Source organism: Cloeon dipterum, chromosome 4, assembly GCF_949628265.1.
Source record: "Cloeon dipterum chromosome 4, ieCloDipt1.1, whole genome shotgun sequence".
Taxonomy (NCBI): Eukaryota; Metazoa; Arthropoda; class Insecta; order Ephemeroptera; family Baetidae; genus Cloeon; species Cloeon dipterum.
In genome coordinates, this window is record NC_088789.1 from 1,779,206 (window position 1) to 1,802,827 (window position 23,622).

The 23,622-nt window shown below is 42.7% G+C and overlaps 1 protein-coding gene across 5 annotated transcripts in view; it reads right to left on the reverse strand.

Annotated features, from left to right (window-relative positions):
• Positions 1-23,622, reverse strand: part of LOC135943520 (ubiquitin carboxyl-terminal hydrolase 2-like) — a 42,176-nt gene that overhangs the window by 7,987 nt on the left and 10,567 nt on the right. For 2 of the 5 annotated variants that reach the window (XM_065490086.1, XM_065490085.1), the window contains exons 2-6: positions 14,989-15,185; positions 14,102-14,372; positions 13,820-14,041; positions 12,584-12,671; positions 11,981-12,397 (exon numbers count right to left, since the gene is read on the reverse strand). In XM_065490086.1, the coding sequence (XP_065346158.1) occupies positions 11,981-12,397; positions 12,584-12,671; positions 13,820-14,041; positions 14,102-14,372; positions 14,989-15,175 (1,185 nt within the window). In that variant the 5' untranslated portion in view covers positions 15,176-15,185. Of the gene's footprint in view, positions 1-11,980; positions 12,398-12,583; positions 12,672-13,819; positions 14,042-14,101; positions 14,373-14,988; positions 15,186-15,365; positions 15,553-23,622 lie in introns of those variants that run through there. The other 3 variants (XM_065490087.1, XM_065490083.1, XM_065490088.1) reach the window with 3 other exon arrangements.

The window sequence follows — 23,622 nt, forward strand, 5'->3', positions numbered from 1 at the left end:
TCAATGTCAACAGCTCCTTCCTTCCTGCATACATATATTATACATATTGTGCCTGCTCCATTTGCCTTCAAACGCGGCAACGGCAACGGCGGCGGCGGCGGCGGCGACGAATATAAATCTTCCTCAGCCCACTACTACCTCTACTTCCTCTAATGGAATTCTTTTCTCACTCTATCGCGCGGCGCGCAGGATTCGGCTTTTAGATGCACGCCAAGGTTATTGCGGATCACTCGGGGCGATGGGCGCAATATAAGCCGTGTCGCGATAAAGTGGCAATTATGTAATCAGCAGGGCGCGCTTGACGCATTTACATTACACCCATTACACCTTCCAATCAAACTGATAGGGAGGGAGCGAGAGAGAGAGAGAGAGAGAGTAAATGGACTTTGTCACATTTCAAAACAGGAATTTTGAGCGCGTGCGTACGTCAATCAATCTGGAAAGTTTACGTCAAGCGGACTCCCGCCGTTCAGCCTGGATGATTGTGGTCGGTCGAGAAAAATAACAACGACAGCACATTTTTCCAACCAACGGACGGTTGCGAAACGAGCGTTTGTGCACGAGGCGCACCGTGCGTGTGAATCCCGTCGTTTCCGCGAGTAAGCGAATCGTCAACACAGGCCATTTATAAAAAAAGAAAAGAACAACATTATGGCAACGGGGCGACAACAACCTCTAGCGTCTGAACGACAATTCTAACATCTCATTGTTTCCGCCGCCGAGCAGAGCAGCGACGGCGAAGGTCAGAGTGGATGTCAAACGCGCTGATTCAATTTGCTAGTCATCACAATGCCCTTTATCAGCGCACTTCATCACAAGGGCGAAATTACGAAATTGCGGAACAAAGCTTCCAGCCTCATTGTTCAGCGGCGCCGACGCCAATTTTCGACTCTTGCGCAACGCACGCTCAAATTATCATACGATTCGTCGCAAGCAAACGCATTGACACCGGCGGCACGAGTGAAAATGCGCTCCCGGGCGCTCGAGAAGGAATGCAGTGGCGGACTCGCGGCTTGGGAAATGTATTGTTATTCATTAATTATCGGCGGCGAAGAGATATTGCCAACTTTCTCTGCATGTGAACCGTTTTCATCAACTGATTGAACAAAATGTCAGTCAAAATTTCTAATTCCCATATAGTTCGCCTAGCTTTAATCTGGATCGACAACAAAGACCGCAGTGAGCGAGCGAGTTCTTATATGTACTTTCGTCATATCACATGCGCAGTGTCGTGCCGGCCAAAATGTAAATTTTTAATGCCGACGAGCCAAACAGCGCGGATTATAAGTAGTGCTACTCCACGTGACGAATAGAAATTGGTCTGTCCCACGTGACAGGGCCAATGGCCAAAGCGATCGCATTTATTTCCCAAGCGGGAGCTGATGTAATTGTTATCACCGATGAATCCCAACTAGGGCGAGACAAATGCAATCGATCGATGGATAAACGACTCAAAGCTGCTGGAGACCGGTAGCCCGATCGTTCAAATAAATACATAGTCATGAATGGAGAGAAGACGGTTTTGGAAATTGATTTAATGCACTGCCGGACGAAAATCGTGGAGGATTGACCTGGAATTTTTAGTGTGCGAATGATTGCGTCTGGTTTGAGCAAGCTAGGCACTTGGCCCGCGGTGAATTCCGATCGGCACTATCACAGCTCTCGCTCGTTGTTTTTATTTGCCCATCGCCTGGCTAAGCACCACGACAGGTGTCCCACTTTTATTGAAACGCACGGTCGCATTCCTCCATAATCTAACTGAAACTCCAGCGGAGCACTGAGAGGCTGTAAAGCAGACGAAACTAATTAAAATGGTGCGCGGCTTCTCGATATATCAGGGCCAATTAGAGAAATTTCCATCTCGCGCGGCTTCCGGTGCGGCAGCTGTAGGTAAATAAACACTCGGCACGCAAAGGAATCTCGTTTGAGAGAAAGAAAATTGGGCCGGTGTTTGGTGTTTTGAGCGGTGTTAGATGTTTTGAGCATCGGCTACCGCAAGAAACAGGCCTTGATACATTCTGGACAAAAGCTATTTACTTTTTCGTGGAGAAACGTAAATTTTGGTGTGCGTGACGACTGTAATCTATTGTGGAGGCCACTGGTCAATATTTGTCGGAGATAAGGGTGCTGCAAGACGGTCATTCGATTCGAGGGGCGGGATGCATACCAGTCGGCGATTTCATCAAACTTGTGTGTTCTTTGAAAATATTTGGAAATTAACAGCACTATTGTGGCCTGCAATTCAGATATCTAAGCTTGATAAAAACACAATTTAGCCTGTATCGATAGAGAAACATTTTTCTGACGTTAAATAATTCCAACTAATTTTCAGAATTACGTAAAAGTTAAAAAAAATATTATCAATTGTTACGTTCACGAGATACAATTATTTTTCCAGGCCGGGTAAAAGCAGTATAAGAAAGGGAATCACGGCATTATTTGTTTTGTTTATTGAACGAAGATGCTGCCTGGCGAGAGTGCAGGGGCTGCTCGACTTTTGACCCACTTTGTCGGTGCTCGAGATGCAACGACACCCTAGAGAGTGCTCTGGCAAGCATCTCCGTTGTCAATTGACTCAGTCGCTTATATTTAATTCAATTAGTAACGAGAAAACTCGCAATCACCGATGAATCACTAAGTTATCGCGGATTGCTCACCTCATAATCATCATCGGCGGTCGAAGATGAGGAGGAGATGGATGAGGCCGAGTCGAGCGACTCCTGCGATTTGAATTTGAACGACTCGATCTGGTCGACGTAATAGGTCTGCTTAGGGGCCATGATCAAGTACTTGAGGTTCTTCATTTTCATCGTGACGATCGCGGTTATGCAAAATCGGACGGGAGAGATCTGCTACTGGTCCAGCAGCCTCATGCACGCGCGAGCACAGTTTGAGATCAGGATGAGGAGCCGGCGGTACCTGTACCGACTCTCAGGCGAACGACACCAAGACTGAGCGCGAGGCTGCCGCGTCCGCCGCCGTAGCAGCGACTCGAGGCGCACCGATCGCTAATTGGTTCGGCCTTAAGCCTTGCCCGCCGCCGCCGCTGCTGCTGCCGCTGCCGCCGCCGCGAATACGGCCCCAACAGCATAGTATTGTCAAATGCTTGCTGACGTCTTTGGCCTCGGCAAACACACACGCGGCCTCGCGGGCGGATAAGAACACCGGCCCCTCGCGAAGATGAGTCCGCGCCGATTGATCGGCGAATAAATGAGCGATTTTCGCGTTATGAAACTCGCGGCGTTGCATAACTCGGCACGTTATGTGTGCTGCCATTAATTATGAGTGCGGTTGAGTAATTTTCACCACGGGATTTAGTTACATAGCCACTTAATCAACACATTTGTTTTGAAACGTTAACGCAAGCGACGCGTAAAAAGCAAAGCCGATTGATGACTGTGACTACACACTACACGCGGCTGCGCGCAGGTCTAACAACGACGAATACAATTTTTCGCAGCAAAATGAATCGCATTCAATCAAGAATAAAATCGCTTCTTCTAGATATCTCCCGAGTTGAAGGCCATTATGGCATCACACGATCTCGTCGCGATGACGCTACATTATTTTCAATTCTACCTGCAGATATCAATTCGAGTTCTATTTTCAGGTTAATTGCATTTTATTAGATTATTCCACTCGGTATGTTGTAAAGAAACGACTTGCACTGCAAGCTCCATTGAGTCGAACGAGGAAAGAGGCGATCGAATATCCCAGCGTCCACGTGGAATTTCCCAAGCGAGAGGAAAGAGCGCGCGCGCCAGGAATCACAATATCCCTCGAGTATTAAGCGCTGCTCTGTGCAAATAATGCAAAGTGACAGTTTCCCAATCGCGATAGAGGCTGGGAAAAAAACGGAATTAATCATAACACCCTGCTGGCACCTCCGACTAGAGATCTCATTTTATTTATCGCACACGCCCATCGAGTGCGAAAACAAAACCAAGGTTTATTTGCAATTTTGCATTCCGCAAATGAGGCGACAACAATGTCTTTGACGTTCTGACGCAAACAAAGTGTTATCGCCTCAAATGTTTTGGGAGAAAAGAGACTAATTTTTTTATTTTTTATTTTTAAATGTGGGCCGTTAAAAATGCAACTCATGAGGGCCATAAAGGCAAAAAGAAAGTTCATCAGACTGAATCTGTGCGAGCACATGCGAGAATATTAATAACTATGCTGTGACGCACATTGAGGAGTGAAAATCGCAAGGATATTTGTTGACTCTGAGGTGTTGATAACAAAGCAATTAGGAGTCAACCAGTGCGAGCCGGTGTCAATTAGGAAAGTGTATCGCAACACCAGCAGATTGGAACAAGAGATCGTTGAACGAACGTTTTAGTTTATAACAACGACGAAGCTCCCAGTCGAAAAAATTCGGAGCGTCGATTTGAAACAGTCTGTTTTGAAGGGACCATCCGGTCCATCGTGGGACCAAACAATTCGCCGGACCATTAGGTCCTTTCGGGGGATAATTAGCTGGTAATAGTAATTGGAAATGGCAAATTTATTGTGCCCAATTCCGTCAAAATCACATATTTTAAAATTAAATGAAAAAATAATTTTTGCAATTTTGAAATTTACACCTAGATCATTTTTGACTTGACTTGATGTTATTTTATTTCATATTAACCTCTAGAAACTGAATAGCACCAACACTGTTCCTAACTGAATCAAGTTGGTGGCGAAAATCATAGCGGAGCTGGCCTCGCAAAGCGGCGTCTCGAGTCCTTTTTTGCGCCCATTGTGAAAAGGACAAAAAGCGGGTGAGTATAGAGTGCACACACAGCGCAAAAACGCGAATGTATCTCGTCAACATCTGGCGCGGATTTATTGTTTCTGAACGTCTGGCTGGAGGAGCAGTCGAGAGTTTTGCGTCACGCCCCGAGTGAGTTGCGCGGGCCATTATGCCGAGCGAGCACCTTATTTGCATTGTCGCTCGCTGTCATACGTGTTTGCTTAACACGAATTCGCCACGCACAAGCGCTGCAGCATTATAGCGAGTGCATTTTATTTGGTGCACGCGCTCAATTTGTCTGCGATCGCGTTGAGCAACACCGCTCTCGGTGGTCCTTGAGACTCGCAAATTGGCTATTTTCAGCAGACCGACACCACTCTTTGCTCGACGTAGATTTGACCTTTTCATTGCGAAAGTCGGCGATAATGATGATTAAGCCGAGTTCTAGTGCGATCGGATCCTCGACGTTGATTGTGCGAACGTGTCAACTTTGCTGCTTGATTGACGGACTAGAAATGTGGCATTTTGAAGGGGATTGATACAGGGCGACAATTGAAAATTATTTGAATTGTTGGAGGCAGTATGGAGTTGATCGATAAATAATTTGTTTTAATCAAAAAGGACCTTGATACAGTACAAATTCTAATTTTCTCAATAATTCAGTGCTAATAAGGTCGAATTTGGCTTCAAACGAATCCTAAGGGATGAGTTTAAGTATTGGCAGGGTTGCAAAATACCCGCATTTAAAAAAATGCAGAGAATTGGTAAAAAGCATTTTTTTTTTCAATTTTTACCAGTTTTACCTCAGTTTTTAATAATTATCTAATGATTTCCTCATGACCTCGACTTGATATAATCATTTACAGCATTGTACCGTTGATTTTTGGTTTATCGGGAGTCTATGCTCAACTTTAATAAATTTATATAAATTAAAAAAAATACTTTTAACTGAGCTGCGTTAAAAAATTCAAGCCCATACCATTAACAGTATTGCTAGCTTATATTTTAAAATAAATACACAAAATTAATATAATTATTTTTGAATTAAAAAGGTTAGTGTAGAAAAACAAATTAAAAAATTGTGGGGGATTGATATTCAATTAGACTTGCCGTGTCGAAATTTAAATTGAATAATAAGTTACTCTTTTATTGCAATCTCTCTGTGTGCAGTCGTAATCAGCGATTCAATAATAATGTATGATAAAAGTCAAGATAATGTAATAACGAAGTACATACCAAGTGCCATTGTCCTCCACAACGCGGAGGTCAAAAATTAAAAACAATTTTCTCTTTACATCCAGTCTGTCTTTCGAATTGTTAACGACAAATACCGTGTAAATATTAATTTTCCAGGTCGAAATCGGAAAGTTGCATCGCGGATGTGCCCTCCATGCGTCGGTCGCATCGATCGGCTTGGAACGCGGGGCACGCGGACAACAAAGATAGAGGTTAAGTAATTGCACTCGAGGAGGCAATGAACGCACGACGAGCTGGAAAGAAAAAGTGGCGGCGCGAGATGCGGAACCGCGGGTGCATTTCCAGCCGGAGTGCATTTCATTCCACTCGCGAGTCCGTTTATTATGCAGAGCGGCAAACGAGTCTCTCAAGGTTCGAGTTGATAATTATTGCGAAGGTAATTCCTGTATGAGTGACCGACGGGCGTTTTCACCATTGTGCCCCGCACACGAGTGCAGCAGGATGGTGGATTTGAAGCCAATAGCAGCCAAATGACAGTGGCGTGCGCGCACAAGTTCAATGTCAGTGTCACCTGACACGCTGATTAAACGCGCGATTGTGCGTTTTTTCCGCGATTGACTTCTCAAGTGGCAAGTGGCGCATGCTGCTCTGCACGTTAAGTCTTTTTAGCATTCAATCGGTTAACGAGGAGTCCTTCTTATCTCTCTTACTACCAGGTGTTTGATTGATTGTTTGTAAATGCAACGTACACAACGAGTTTAGCATATTTCTGAGTAATTACTTCGCTGACAGTTAGCTCCGTGAAATTAGTTTGCAATGCTTCATAAATCTCTCTTGTGCAAAATTAGAATATTTAAAGACCGTGTTTGACGAAGCACAAATCGATTCTTGAGGGACGAATTAGTAAAAATGGATATTTTTCCGACTAAAAAGTCCAGCGCAACTTTTTTTCCGCCAAAACAATATGAATGCGAGCGCATGCGTCAGAGCTGGTTTGACCACTTGCAGACGCAGAGGGACCACCTGTATACGAATGACTTCTTAGTCAAATCCAAAAAGCTCTAACGCATGCGCACTTCTCGCATTCATATTGTTTTGGCGGGAAAAAAGGTTCGCACGTTGCGCCTGACTTTGTGGTTGGGAAAAATATCCACTTTACCTAATTTTACCCTCAAGGATCGATTGATGTGCTCAGAAACTTCATCAAATACAGTTTTTAGGCGTAAAAGAATATGCGAAAATATTATCATTCAAGTGGCTATCAAAATATTTGATTAAAATATGCGACTCTCTTTTTTTAGAAGATGATCCTCAAATGAAAATAAGAGATCTTCACGGAACTAAAAATTCCTCACCAACTTTTTCGTTTGTATTGATAATTGTTTGAGAGGCATCCGTTCGAACACGACCGGACAATTACACACACAGTTGGCTTGAAACGAGAATCCGCTCTCGAGAGCAATAAACGCTTTGAGAATGTGAAGCTGATTACTTTATTGTCAGCAGCGCTATTTGCATTCCAGAGCGAGAACATGAAAATACGGGTTTGGTTTGGAAAACGGAGCATTTTCATATAATTTCACTTTTGGCGACGAGGAAGTAGTACTTGAATTGTTTAGAAACCACCGTCTCGGAAGAGATTCGAATTTCAAATCTAAGAGCGGCAACAAAATCCGCAATTGAATTGCTAAAAGCGTTGAAAAGAACGCCGTGAATTCTTAGCAAATTACCACGGCGCGGTGGGTTATTTTGCCACCCGCAGCGCGCACCAGTCGTCCGTGGAATGGAACGCGTCGGTTTCAGTTTGATTGCGGCACGTTTCGCACTTTTCCAAATGGACTCTCGTTTACACAGCTAAACAAAAACAAGAAAGGCGGTCCCGCGCGCCGCGAGCTCTTTGCCAAATTACAAACTCGGCTCACGCGACCGAATGGGACTGAAAAAGTACACGGCCGCAAACAACGCATGACTTCCCCCCGCATGCGATGCTTTCGGAGCCCAGAAGGCGTATAAATAACGATTGCCGGAAAAGTCGGATTGATCGGGCACGAAAATAACTCTCGGTTGTGAAGCACGGCTTGTCCTTGGATCGCGGCGATCGGTGCATATCCGCGAGTGACGTCACAAGGCTGGATGCACCAGTCACGGTCACTGGAGGTCATGAGCGAGCGCGTTCTATTATGCATACCCCGCGGGGTGCACTGCTCATAAGACAAGCCAAACGCTTGTGTCCTCTGCACTTGAGTCGCGCGGACTAGCGGAACGTCGCGCGTTCGCCCTGCGCAGATCCCTATCTTTTACCATGTTAAAAGAGTTTTCGTTACCGGCTCTGTGTCAAAATTACTGTCTCAATTGGTGTCAAACGACAGCGCTAGAGTTGATCTACAACATAAGTCGAAACCATGACTGCGGGAAATAAAATAATCGAGAAATTCGTGTTTGAAGAAGGCTACAGCTCGAGCAGGCAACAGTAGAGACATCTAGCGAGATCAGAGAAGCACACGCAGTTCGGGTAGTCACGTGATTCAATCCCGCCATCTCATTGGCCAAGATTATTTTTGCTAGCTCCTTTCCATACTCCCTCCTAACATTGCGTGCCTGCTCTTAGCCAATGAAATGGCGGGATTGTGAGTCACGTGACTGCTCGAACTGCGTGTGCTTCTCTGATCTCACTAGATGTCTCTACTGTCGCTGTAGCTTTCTTCCCAGACACTTTTCAAACGCGTATTTCTCGGTTGTTTGATTTCCCGCGGTCATGGTTTCAATTTATGTTGTAGATCAACTCGTTTGACACCAATTGAGACGCGGATGGCTTAAGAAATTAAAACAAGAAAACTCATTAAACATGGAAAAGATAGGGATCCGCGCAGAAAGAATGCGCGTTGGTCCGCTAATCCACGCGACTCTGAAAATAAGGACTACTCTGCACGCGGTTGCCGTGCAAACTGATCTACGTTCGCGGTCGAGTTATTGCGCACGGTAAGTCGACGATGACCGTTGTTTTGTTTGTTTACGAATTCGATAGGGAGGATATTGAAAGCAGAAGGTTTTCGCGGCATTGGCGAATGTGGAACGGCATTGAGTCTAAATTTAATCAGCTAATGAGTATTTTTCAAGTGAAGAAAAACATGTGGAACGAAACATTTCACGCTGGCTTGTTTGATAATCAGAAGACGGTATATCGGTCTTATTTTTCTTTGCATCGCGGGAGGGAGAGGATTGAGTGCAACTGCAGGTGCATGCAACCAGCACGTTTTGAAATCAATTCGAGTCGCATCCTCCCATCACTCATTCCTGCGCATTTGTGGTTGTGTGCATAATAAACGGCATTAAATTTTATAATCTGTCACGCTCAATGAGGGTGATTTGCATCGAAACCGCGCTGCATGCTCATTGTGAAGCAATTCAATTCAACGATGGAGGACTCGTTCCCTTTTCATCGCGCCAACTCGTGATGAATCAAGCCGAGATTTATAGCATTTTAGGACGCATCGGATTCCTCCAGCGCTTATTTACCTTAATGACTGCTCTGCGTTTGTTGTATTTCGCCATAACACACCTGATGCAGCTTGGAGAGTTGCATTGGCCTGCTTCTTCGCAAGTCCGATAAGACATTTTACAATTTTGAAATTAGGTAAAACAATTTTCGGTACTCAGAAATATAATTACACCAACAATTAACCCATTAAAAAGTAACTAAAAAACGATAAGGTCGCAATAATGATCGTCCTCGTTATCATTTGTGCCTCTTGGCGTTCCCATTGTTGCACACCTCGGTAAATCATACATACTTTTTGATCAAGTATGTTTCTCACTACTCTGTTGTATCGCGTCAAAGGCAAATAGTTTGCATAGTTTGCAACAAACAGACATTCATTCATGAACGTATAACTGACGCATATTCAACATACCGCTCTCGTATAATCTTGTAAATTCCGCGAAATTCACGCCTAATAAATTTGATAAGAATCGAAATAAAAAATTATTATCATAGACTCCAAAGTTCAAAGTATATATAGCTTCATTCCGAGCTAATTTCACACTTTGTCAAGCACGGTGGCTTAATATTTATAGCTCTATTACCCTTTGTTGTGTCAACAAACACACTTTTGATAACGAAATTAGCCATGCCACAAATTCACCCAAACGATAAGCACCCTATTTCGCAACTTGAAATTCTTCATTGCAAGCAGAACGCGCGCGGTGGTTTAATTTATTTTTCGCAGTACCTCGCCAAGAGAGATTCGTCGCGTCTCCGCCGAGTAGCAAGTGGTCGCGGCGCCTCCAGAGAGCCTCGCCGCGCCGCCCGTCGCCGCGAGTTGGAATGTCTGCGCCGCCTGGTATTTGGGGCCTCGTTTGGAGCCGCCGCAATAATTGGCGCGCGACGGGCCGCCGCCGCCGCCACCGCGGTAGCCTTCGACCAAGCCCACGATGAAGACCAGCAGCATCAGGGCGAGCACGGAGAACGGCAGCCACGACGAGACAATTTCGACGGCGATGTTCATCGTGCGATTCGCTCACATTACGAAAATTCACTCAAACTGCGTGTTGCGGACACACGGGCTTGTTCTCGGACCGAGCCGCACCGCTCACTAAAGCCGCCGCTCGGATTTTAAATGCACGAAGTGTAAAAATAGGCTTTTCTACGTGCATGCCAAAACACGGCGAGTGGCTAGACTTTGCTTGTCGCTTTTCTTTGGCCACCGTGGTCCACCCCGATCGGTCTTTGTAGCAATGTGATTAGTTTGAATGCTGAGCGAGAGATCGCGGCGCGGTGTCAAGCACCCCGTTTAAAGAGGATTCATATTGAAAAATCCCTGGAAAATGCTTAAGAGAATTCAGTTGAAGCCTAAATTGTCCTTAGTAAAAGTGTCTGCAAATGGCGAGGATTGTCTCCTTACTTGAAATCCTATGTTATTTCACAACAAAGAATTTCCCTAAACAAGCTGTTGGACAGATCTCGACGAGAGGAATCATAAACTACCAAGAAAATTTGGTCAAGCGCTGGAAATTTCGGAGAAAATTAATAAAAACTTGATTTTTACTGCAGCAAAGGTCCGTTTTTTGATAAGAACAATTTTTTATTGATCAACTGCTTATTGCATCCAAAATTTAAATTATTTTAAATTGCCGCCCTGACAGCAGAAAAAAATTCTACACAGTCGACTGTGCCGACCTTCTTTCCAGCCGCCCTTCTTTTGCGCCTCCGAAAGTTATGTTTGAGCCTAGCTTACGGGGTCCCATAAGTAAATCGCTTCCCTATCATAGCCAAAACCAGATGGATCGGCTTGAAACCCGGCCGGTCAAAGCGGGGGTGTGCGAAATGAAGTGCCCGATGGTCAAAATCACCCTCTGTCCCATAGGACAATTGAGAAAAAAAATCAGATGAAAGTGTAACTTTTTGCGTCGATTTTTGGGGGTTTCGGAGGTGGCGATGGGGCCCAACGTACGCAGCCTTTTATGGCAAGAACATCCAAAATTGATTTTCTGCTCTACGACCCATTGGAGCCGAGCTATGAATTTGTAAATGTGCAAAATTTTCGTTTTCGGGGCCTGGCCGGGACCCCGAGGGTCGGCGGGCGGTTATTGTTGCACCAGTCGATGCGCCTCGATGGGGCACGTCCACCCGTGTCTATTTGATCGAACTGGATGAACGGAGCATGATTAATTCCATGATTAACTAAAGTTCCTAATGCGTCACAATTACTAGATGGCGTCTTTGGTCAATGATGGTTGCAATTCAATTTATGTTTCTCATTTGATTTCAATTTTATTGGAATTATTGAAGTTACTAAAAGTGAGTCACAAAAAGAAACACGTGCGTTGGTAATTTCAAAAGGAATGATGCCCCATTTCAGTGCATTATCATCATCATCATCATCATCATCTGCTGTTATTGACGTCAGCGCTGTGTAATAATTGTTGCCTTATGTTGTTTTGTGTTCATTTGAATCAGAGTTTCCCAAATAATCGAGTTTGACGCGTAAAATGTTCATAATAATTACACTTTTGTACAGGGTCCCAAGAGTGAAAAGCGGTACTCACGTCATTGTGATCGGCGGCGGCGCCATCCTCACTGCCCGCAGGGAGGCCAGCGCTGGTGTTCGCCCGCGACCTGCGGGCGGTCGAGCCCTTGGTCTCGGTGGCAGTGGCGGCCGCGGCGGCCTCCTCGGAACTCGACTCCTCCGACTCTTCGCTCTCCTCACTCTCCGAACTTTCATCGTCCGAGTCCTGCTTTGACGGCACTGGCTTCTGCTGCTCTGTGTTGTTGGCGAAGGAGCCGGACACTGCTGCTGCTGCTGCTTTAGAACTGCTCGTTGGCGCCGAAGCGGACACCGAACTGGTCACAGCCTCCTTTGATGCCCGATTAGAGTCAGACGTGGTCAACAAAGGGTCAAATAATCGCCTCATCTCTAAGACCGAGGGTCGGCGGGCCTCGTCTTTGTCGTCAAGGTCGGGATCCTGATCGGTTTAGGGTTGTGAGGGGAACACAAGGAGAGACAAACACAATTTTGTTAGTTTGTTACAGCAGTTCATGCGGGGAGATTATTATATGAGTCTATTAATTTACAAATAATCAACGTAGCGATTGAAGGAATTTTGCCTCGGCGATTAGCTCGACTAATTTCAGCAATGTGTTATAATTACCTGCGTATTTCGAGATCTCAGAGTAGTAGGCCTGGTTGCAGAAACGTCATTCAGGTATGAGCTTTTGTATTTACTTGTTGCCCCAGAGCTGAAATATTAATTTACATTTAGTAAAACCATAATCACGATATCCTTATTTATGTTTGTATGACACTAATTAAATGATCTTACTTTTGTAATATAATCTAGAGTTTTAGGTAGGGTATATGCGATGAATTCACAAAGATGGTGTAATCAATCATTATGCTTCCTATAACCACCAATGTTTGATAAATTAGCCCGCAGCATTTATCAAGAAAGATTATTATTTGCTGATTAATAATGAACTACCTGGGCCAAGCATGTCCCACAAAATTGCTAATAAAACTAAATTAAAAATCCTTTGCTCTCTTAAAGCCTTAAAAAACCTTTAGAATTAATTTGTTTGCAAGCAGGAGCAGCAAAAACAAAACAGGTGCGTGTGAGTCAACAAGTGATAGTAAAATGCCTCGAACAAAAACATTCTGCTGTCCAGAAAAAATGTATCAAATATGTAACAGCGAATTAGAATTGTTGAATTTAATTCTTTCTATTCTTGTTTTATCCAGTTTTTTCCCTTTATTTTTGTTTTAACAATGGTCAAACCGTGATTTTTTTGGTGAATCTAGAGTCCACATTTTAAGAACTCGGGTTAAAATATAATAGTTTTGATCTGTCCGATTTGGTCAGGGTGTCAAAAAACCAGCATTTAAAAAAATACAGTGCAGTGGTAAAAAACGTTTTTTTACCCAGTTTCTCGCAGGCAATGTTTGCACTTGAATTTTCAATAATTTTTTGAGCAATTGAGGCAGAAAATGACAATTTAAAAGAAAAAATCTGCATAATAGAGGAAATTTTGACCAATCCGACAGCAAATTTAAGATTTTCCCAAGGGAAAATGGGAAAAATTCATTTCTTGCGCAAGAAATTGGTAAAATTTGAGTGGTAAAAACAAGTGGTGAAAAAAACAGGTGGTAAGCAAATGCAACCCTGGATTTGGTTGTAAATCTGATTCTACTGGCTGCAGTAAAAAAATCTTAAAATGATTGGGGCTGTTTGACCATTGCAATAATGAATTGTTCTCACTAAAAAGGCTTATCACTCTCTGAACGCAGAATAACATGATCTTAATTATTTAATATAGGTTAAATACAGTTATAGTTAATATTGAATCATGCTGGACAGAAATTAAATTGAGGGAAGAGGTTGAAATTGTACCTAGTGTCTTTAACCGCGGACAGTTTAGATGCAACAGCATCAATGGACTCTTGAAGAGTTGGTCGCTGGATCCTGCCAGCACTCGAGGAGGGAGAAGAGGCGGAAGCTGTCTGCTGGCCTCCGTCCAGTCGCTTACTCGATGCAGAGGAGGAGGAGGAATTGGTGTTGGTGTCAGCGTAGACTCGTGACCTCCAGGATGAAGTGGTGCCATTTTCACGCTCCCTGTATGTGCAAACAATGGTTGAAAGGAGACTGACTCTCAAATGGGGAAACTGAATTAACCTATTGTCAGTGTCATTGGTGGTGGATGAGGTCCGAGAATAGCTTGGGGATGAGTAGCTATTAGCCGCAGACGCACTGCTAGTCGTAGATGACATGCCAGAGTAACGGCTCCTGTACCCACTGCTGCTGCTACTGCCGTTGTTTGGGTACGAACTGGAGGACGAGTTGAGGATGGAGCTCTTGTATTCCGATGAGGGCTTGTATTCGTTTAAACTTGAGGATATTCTAGACGTTCTTGAGGTTAGGTAGGATCCTGTCGCGCTAACTGAACCTGAAAATTAAATGTATATGAGAAAAGAATTGTTCTAACGAGTTTAAATTAAATTCTATGCACCTGATTCAAATTTTAAAAAAATGATCTGACTTTTAAGGCAGAATGAATTGAACAAAATGAAAAAAATCATTACATTGTTGGATTGATGCTAGGCAACAATTTAAAATTAATTATTTTGCATTGACTTCAGTAAACAGAAGAAAAAATGGCACTTTTATCTCTAAAAGAATTTTTTTGAAATTGTATTTTTAACAAAGATTTAGATTATTATTGTTGTTTTATGTTTGCCATAATATGTACTAAGAGCGACTTGAAATTAAATAAAATACGATTTATAGTACATATGGAGACAGTGCACAACAAAACTTTATATGCGTAAATGTGGCCCTTAAACAATATAAATTTATTGTTGTTGTTATTTTTTTTACATTTCGTAGTTTCAAGGGATTTTCTGTGTTTCACAGAAATGCGGTGATGAATTTATGAAAGCGGAGAGTTACATTTTTTATTTGGAGACTGATGAGTCAGTTAAACGTGTCTGCAGTGACTAAACCCGAGTTATCGCTTAGTGCGCAGCGGCCGAGAGGATAAACGCAAATGGCAAATTACTTACTTAGGTAAAGGGGTCGTTCCAACGTTCGATAGTTATAGGAGCCAGATGAGGAGACACCAGAGGTCGAGGAAAATGATCTTCGAGTGGAGGTACCTGAAGATGATGGCACGGGCATTATTCGCGAGGTTCCGCTCGAAGAGGGTAGCACCGTCACGTCGCCCCGAGAGTATGACGATGTTACCGGCATCTCACATCCCCTGCAAAAAAACCAAACACGCTAATAAGTACGCCAGCTTTTCACGTGAGGAAAGGTGAAGGGAAAAATGAATAAAAAAAATTCGCCGTGGGCGAGAGCGTTGGTTGTGTCATGCCGCGACGCACAAACCCATTTTCTCCGAAGAAAGTCTCGAGCCATAAAGGGCCAAAAATTATTTTACCAGTAAAGCAGCGGCCTGTAGGCCCAGTAAGGAGAGGAGGTCGTCATTTCGGCGGCGGACGGAGCCCTGTATGTGGTCGCCGCCGCGGAATGAAAGCGCGCTATGAACTTGCAATAAATAGGCAGTGATGGCTTTGCACTATGTAAGAAAGAGGAACGTGACGATCATGGTAAAGGAGCTTCGCACTTGGCCATAGGCCACCAACGACAACGTGAGAAAATGCAAATGCACGATCAGGCCGACGGCTGTGCAGTGTCATCGCGGCGCGAGAATTTTGATTCGCGCGCGCCGATCGCGAGGTAGAAGGAGGATATATTATACGAGTGAAATTCGCTACTACGCGCTCGGTCGGCCGAGTCTTCGAATTAATTGGTGCCGAAGATAAAGGAGGCAATTAGTGACCGTGAATGAAAAATCGAGATGCATCAAGTTGGCAACTGTTAAGTGAAATGTTGGTCCGCGGCAGCTGTCTTTGTTTCAATCTTCTCTTTAATGTAGGTTTTTGGCTTGGGCTCATATTCAGGCGTGAAAAACAACACAGGCGAAAGCGACTCAACAAAAACAGGAGTAAATTTAAGAGCTTTTTTATTCTTCTAATTAAACCAATGTTAAAAGAAACTTTGCTGAAAACAGCTTAATTCGAAATTTTTAAATTTATAGCTTCTGTGTAGAGGTCTCAGGCGCGAGATTTAAGGCGGCGGCTGGCGCGGCTAGCAATATTTTAAACGTAAAGTTTGATCATGCTGAATTTTTCCTGCACTTTTATTTTTTTTTACCCTTTCCCCACTTCGGCTGGCTGAGAACTCTATTAAATTATTGCTCATGTTAAATATTAACAAGCGACAATTATTTAAACACTAATTAATCAAAATGTTGCTCATTGTACAGAAAACCACCCAGTGCAACGTCCGATAGATACATCTTTTCTAGTAAAAATAAGGTCACGCAATTTGTCATTCCGCGCAGACGACGACAGGCTCGGACTTTAAGGACTCAAAAGATTGAGCAATAAATCACGCGCGGGTGCTGCAGCGTCGTGATCGTAGAGTATGCACGTACACTTTCGGCTTCTGGATGTGATTCAAAATGCAGCGCGGCGGCTCTTGACGAAAAAATGCGTGCGTGGGAGAGTGCTGAATGAATAAAATACGCTCCGCAAGCATGCACGCTGCAGAGAAACGGTTCTTCGTCGCCGCAAACGTGAAAATGAAGAATGACCGTCATCAAGAGGCACGGATTTATATGAGTGTGCTATTTTCAATTCTGTTTGTGGATCATATATATGATCAATTCATATTCAAACAACGTCGTTAAAATATAAAATCTCTCTCTCTCTCTCTTTCTCTTTCTCTCTCTGCAGAAGAGATTTAAGCAATATTTTTTGACACGATTTGGGAACTTGCAAAGCTTTGAAAGTAAATAGATGGACTGGTTGCAAATCAGTAAAAGGGCGATTTATTCATTTCCAAGAAGGGAACAATCAAACTTCTAAAGCATGTACATTTTTATGCCTCACTTCAGTGGCCCTAAGAGGATTGATACTGCAAAATCCAGGAAAATCCTTGTTGACAATGCATGAACTCATCTCTTAGGATTCAGTTCAAGCCAAAAGTGACCTGTTTCACTTTAATTTTAATTTAAGTTGTTGCATCTGTAAATTTAATTGTAATAAACACGGAGGCTGAATTAGAAAAAATTAAAATTGCTTACAACATTTAATAGTGGATTGAGTTACTATTTCAAGATAAAAGTAAAAACTATGTAGTGATGATTATTAATGAAATTGGTACATTTCAATCAAATTAAAAACAAAAATATACGTTAAAATGAATTAAAATTGAAAAAATAAATTTTTAGTATTTAATATTTTAAAAATAAAATTTTTAACTAAAATATAAATAAATTTTATTTATGATTTAAATTAATTAAACATTCCCCCAATAACCTTAAATAAGAGGGGAAAATGTTTTGCAACCTCTAAAAGATACTGCAAAATTCTGAAAAATCCTTGTAGCATTATAAGCATTAAGATTCAACCCTTAGGATTCAGCTGAAGCCAAAATTGAGATAAATAGCAGACTAAATTTTTGCTGCTAAGTAATTGACTGTCTCCTTATTTGAAATTCTATTTTATTTCACAACAAAGAGTTTCCCTAAACACACTGATGGACAGATCTCGACGAGCCAAGAAAATGTGGTCAAGCGCTGTACATTTTAGAGAGCATTTAAAAAATTCGAATTTTTACTCTTAAATTGAAGAAAAAAATTTATTGCATCCAACAATTCAAATAATTTTCAATATATCGCCCTGCATCGATCCACTTTAAACAATTTAAAAAAGCGTGCGGTTGTGCGGTGGAAGGCAAGTTGAGAGAAGTGATCCAAGTATGTTGGCGAATTTCAGGCAGAGAGCGCGCGGTGGCGGGTGCTCGAGCAAGCCCCTCAGTACGCTCGCGGTACATCTGCTGTGGAGAAAATAGGTCAGAGTGTCGGTGGCTCTCTGTTTTTACATCAAACTCGAAAAGCCCATCGCCGATGACAAAAGGCGAGAGTGTACGGTATGGGTACAAGCTAGCTCTCGTCGGAGCCGAGTGCACTTGTCTTGTGCACATGCACGGACCATTTTGCTGGCGTGTGTACTTGTCCATATCCGACATAAAACCAAGTCGAGTGAGGGAGGGCACGTGGGCAGCCCCGCGTCCGAGAGCCATAATTTCAAAACAATAATCTTGCTCTACACGAGGCATAAAATGCAACTCTTGACCCATTTCCTCGTGCAGCGGTGAATCATAATTTGCGCATCGCTGCAGCGCGATTTACGGCCTGCTTTTGCGGGCGAATTAAATCCATTCGTCACCCTGCGTGCTCTTCCTTTCGTTGTTCTTATTACTGTCCGGCGTGTGGCGTGTGTAATTGCTTTTCGCGTGCCCTGCCAAGAAGTGAAAGAACGCGAGTTTTGCCCACAAAGTTTCACTTTTGCGCCTCAGGTATGCCGGGATGATTAGTCAAACCCACGTACTCTTCATTAAGGGTTGGATTTTGGCACACTTTCGACCGACAGCTGCCGGCCGCCAAGATTTTATTTCGTTGGACGTTCCCGGAGTCACGTTTAATTGGCTCAAAAGCGGGGGATCTGAGACTGTCTGGGGATGGATGCCCTTGCACCTAGTAGGTGGACTGCTGTCCGACTTTTTAAAAATAGACGCGCTCTCCGTCGATATTATTTTCTCGTAATAACAGAGATCTAGAGAGAGAGAGAAAGAGAGGAACGGGCTGAAAACATTGGGGTCGAGAAGAGAAGAGGGGATTCCGGAGGGAGCCAACAGAGTTAAAGGGAGACGGCGATTCAAATTGAGTCAAGAACAGAAGATGCGGTTATAGAGCAAAATTCGAAAAATAAACAGTAGTATGAAATTTCATCAGCGAAAGACTCATTAACAATTCAACAGTTAGGGTTCGAAGCCGCCAACAGATGGCGCCATCGCATACTTTCGATTTTATGGCACTTTTGCGCTGCGATTTCAGACTCAATTCTGCTACTGCTTCGGTTAAGCCAATCACCGTAAAATCGTAAAAACCACTTTTTTTAAAATAAAAAAATCTTTTCCAACGTTTCTACGGGGAATGGTTGGACTGATTTTTGTTTTCAGCACGTCTTAAGAAATAATTCTAGAAGCAGAATGCACAGCAGCAGCATTGAGTCTTAAATCACATCGGAGAGTTAATTAAAATCGAAAGAAACCAATGGCACCATCTATTGGTCGATTCGAACACTACGCAACTGATGAATTGAAAATTGAAAATAACACCGCAACCACTAAAAAACACTCATTTCTGAAAATATTCCCTGTAGGCAGAGAGTTTTATGAATATCGATTGCTCAAATTAAATTGATGTTTATCAATTAACTGATACCAATTTCAAATGTTATAAATTGCCTTTAGAGTAAATATTACAATTAATATATCACAAGTTTTGATAAAAAAAACACATTTTGCACAAAGGAGAATTATATCCACAAGCGCCTCCAATCAAAGTGAGGCTCATGCCGCAAAATAATGTGCGCTGAAACTCCATCTCGCTAGTAGCAAATAAGTTTGGAGCATGAAAGCCGCCCTCTGGTGCTCTCGTGCCAGCCCTGCTAATCGATAGCACCTCATCAAACCTTGAACTTGCACGCGGTACACGGTGAGAGGACCTAGTGCAGGCCCGAAATAATTTCATTGCTCTCGCCACTTGGATGACTCATTTTTGCGTAGATATTTTTACAAGACCGGGGTGTGGGTTTCGAGAGGAAAGAGAATTTCTATAGAAATACCCCGGCGATCGGGTTTCTCGCGGATTGCGGTCTATCTGCCTTGACGCCAATGACTTTGTGTCGCGACGCATTAATTAATCCGTCCAGTTGGCGACCATCTATTTGCACACATTTTTCATTCAGCGCCTTGCAAAGAAACGTAAGTCGGCGCTAATAAGGCATGAATGACTCTAGGGTTGCATTATTGAAAAAAATAAACGTATCAACATTTGCAACAAGGTTGTTTCCCACGTAAAGGTGATTTTTGCGCAATACACGCTCGTCATGATTGAGTGTTTATGCACTCTTTTGCTTTATAATATTTATTTGTTGAGTAGAAATTGGTTCTTTTTAATAAATCAACAGAATAAACACAATCGACTCATCAGTCAACAGGCAGGAATGCCTAATCAAGAGTGAGAAACGAAAGCGGCACGATAATTAATGATTAAACTGCGGCCGTGGAGGCCAAAAGTGAAAAGTCGCGGTTTGTTCGTTCGCACATGCTGTTGGTTTGTCCTCGCGGTCAAAAATGGGTTATCAGCTAATTAGCTTCAAAAAAGCGAGAGCCGACTCCGCTCGCATGACCTGTCACAAAAGATAAAAAAATAATTGTGGCGGGGAAATGGGTTCGCCCTGAATAGAGTAAATTCTGCAAGCGACCCATTAAGATGTATAATTAATTGGTGTCGTTTTCCACTATTAATTGAACGCCAGTTGATGGCGTGGATCGGCCACGCGCAGTTAAAATAGAGCAAAGTTTAACGCAGATTTATCTTGTTTACCTTCTCTACTTTAAATCTCTAGTGATGTAGAGCTTGATGAATGCATTTTGTTTCAGGCAGAAAAACTTAAAATTATGCATTTTATGTGCATCACGTTGTTACTTTTTCTTTTCAAAAACCATTTATTTAATTCAATGTTAATCACAAGAAATTATAAAATAACAGATTGAAAAAGGTAATAAAATCTTCGGTTTTAAACCATTTCCATTTTTTTTTATTGTAAAGAAACACAAAAAATGATAAAAAAATTAATTTCTCATTAAAATTACTTTTTATTGGAAATCCCTAAAAAAATGCTGTTTGCCCAGTGCTCAACGGTTTTTCCAACCGATATCGACCGCTAACAAATGTTCTCTCTTCAAAACCAATTGTTTATCGAGTGCTAGCTGGCGTGGCTGCAAAAGCCCTCTAAACTAATAACAAACTATTTGCACGCCACGCATGTATATTTTTATGGCTGCGCTGCACTTTTGCTGTTGATGATAGCCGCGAGAATAAAAGGCGAAATTACAGCAAACGTGCGCGTCAAGGGCTGCCTGGGGCTGACCTGAATTTTTTGTCCACTGCACATTGAAAATTTGCCAAGTGAAAAGTATATCAGAGGAAGCGGAGGAGCACATTCGCAAGCATCGACAAAGGATTTAATCGCCCGTGTCCCTGCGCTCTCTGTGCAAAAAGGCTCGACACGGAGACGGACTGGCACAGCTCGTTATACACAATTAAAATTTATTCACAGCGCATCAATCGAGAGGCACATCACGACGACAAATTGGAAACGGCTAGGCGCGAGACGAGATGCAGATCATGCCTGCAGTCTGCGGGACACGATTCCGCTATAGACAACTGTCAACTCCAGAGAGCGTGACTTTTTCGTAGCAGCAGTTGAATAATTTCTTCAGCGCAGAATCAAATAAATTAATTATAGCATTTTTTTATTTATGCTATTCTCATTGCCTTTAAAGTGGATCGATATAGGGCGAGATTTGAAAATTTGAATTGTTTGATGCAATGAACAATCTGTAATAATAAAATATGACCTTTTCTGTAAAAATTCAAATTTTCTCTAAAATTTCCAGCGCTTGATCACATTTTCTTGGCAGATTTCGATTCCTCTCGTCGAGATCTGCCCAACAGCGTTTTAGGGAAACTCTTTGCTATGAAATAGAATAGGATTTTGAATAAGGAGACAGTCCTAGTAAAAGGAGACAGTGCTAACTTTGCAGCCACTTTTCTCACAAATTTACAGTACTGCTTTGGTCAATTTTGAATCCAATGGGACGATTTCATGCATCGGCAACAAGCATTTTCCAGAATTTATTAGTATCAATCCTCCTTATTAAAAACGCAACCATTTTCGACAGTCCGGTTTTAGTCTATGATAGTTCAAAAAAGAATCATCACAAACTAGTTGTTTTGGATTGAACTTGCGGGTCTTCAGCCTTGTGTAACTGATTGATATTTCACCGCACCGTACACTTTTTCACCTTTAGCCTGGAGGGTTATATAAAAGAGTCAATCTTTGTAAGTTATGTGAACTCGGGTACAAATCTTGTTAACATCACAAAGTCGCAACCATAGCAATAATATCTTGTCTACTTCAAAGAGCTCGGCCAAGCATACCAATTTTTCTTTCAACTATTTCAACATTTCAACGACTTCTAGCACCAACAAACAATGGCCTCAAAATTTTCGAACATTAAAAATTGGAGCTTTGTCTTTCAAATTTCATAATTTACAACGTTGAGAAAGAAGGAATGCCATCTACGTAATACTAAATATTGCGTCTGGAAAATCTCAAACAAACACAAAAGTTGCACACAAAGAGGAGAGATAAGAGCGCCGGCTGCGCGTGTTGTCATGTTTTCGCATTCAATTCTAAAAATACGCCCATTTAGGAGTTGCGCAGCGTCTGCAGTTCAAGTGCTTCTATTAAAAGTGACATTAATTTCGGTGGGCAGTGCCAAATTAGCAATTGAGCCGGCCGGCTCTTCTTTCTCTCGCTTCCGTCTCTGTTTCGAGCGCCGGCCGGCCGGCCGGCAGGCCGGCCATCAGCATCTGCAAGCAGTTTGCTTGCTCTCTTGCGACCGACAAAATAAATAATAAATTATTTTGCGTGCAGACTTTCTTGTGAATATCGACCGCCGGACGGCTTGTTCCAGCAGCCAGCCTCTGCTGTGTAAATGTGTACTCCACTCTCGCTATGTGTGCACGCGCGCGCGGTTCTCTTTAGCAGCCGCCGCGCCGATGTTTGTACGTATACTGCTACGGTAAAAAAAACTCGACTTGCACACACAAAAGTTGGCCGGAAAGGCTCCGTATCATCCTCATTCATACGTGATGTGCGACCCGACTCAGAGCGAGCGAATCGCGAAAATAAAGCTTGGAAAAAACATCCCTGGCTCAGTTGGGAATTCAAATGGAATGTGGGTCAGCGGCAAAATTCGCCCTCGGCGCACTATTCGCTGCTCTGACGCTTCATTTGTTTCCCCAATTTGCGAGATGTTTGAAAAGGGAAGGGAAAAGGGTTTAACGCTTTTTTTTCTGCGCGGGGAGATGATTTTTGTATTCTGCGGAGTGGAGAGAATTTGTAAGCTCAAAGCAGTACAAGAACATCAACTTTCGGATAGATTTTTTAATTGAAGTTTGCTATCAAATACTGAACTGTAAATTTGTGATCGCTAGGGTTGGAAAAAAGCAGCATAAAAAAAGGCCAATCAGGAGACAGTCCTAATAATTTCATTCCCGCGTATTTTATTACATTTCCATTAGTCAATTACCGGGCTTATAAGCGGTTTTTAAAGAAATAACAACAAAAATATTTAATGTGCTGAAGCTATTTCCATGATAAAATTTCCAATCCACGTTTTGTAATTTTTCGCCGTACTCTACCAGACGCCATATCTGCGAGGCGCGTCAATCCGGACCCCGGTGATTTTAAAGAAAAAAAATCTGCACAGTAGAGGACATTTTTCACAGGGGAACAATTGAAAATTTTCATTTCTTGCGCAAGAAATTGGTTAAAATTGAGTGGTGAAAAATAACGGGTGTTAAGTAAATGCAACCCTGTTTGTAATATTTTTTTCCTAATTAAACACACCGCAGTTACAGTTGAAATGTGCATAATATAGCAATGGTAGCAGAAACTAAAAAGTAAAATGTGGTCAAGCTTGATATC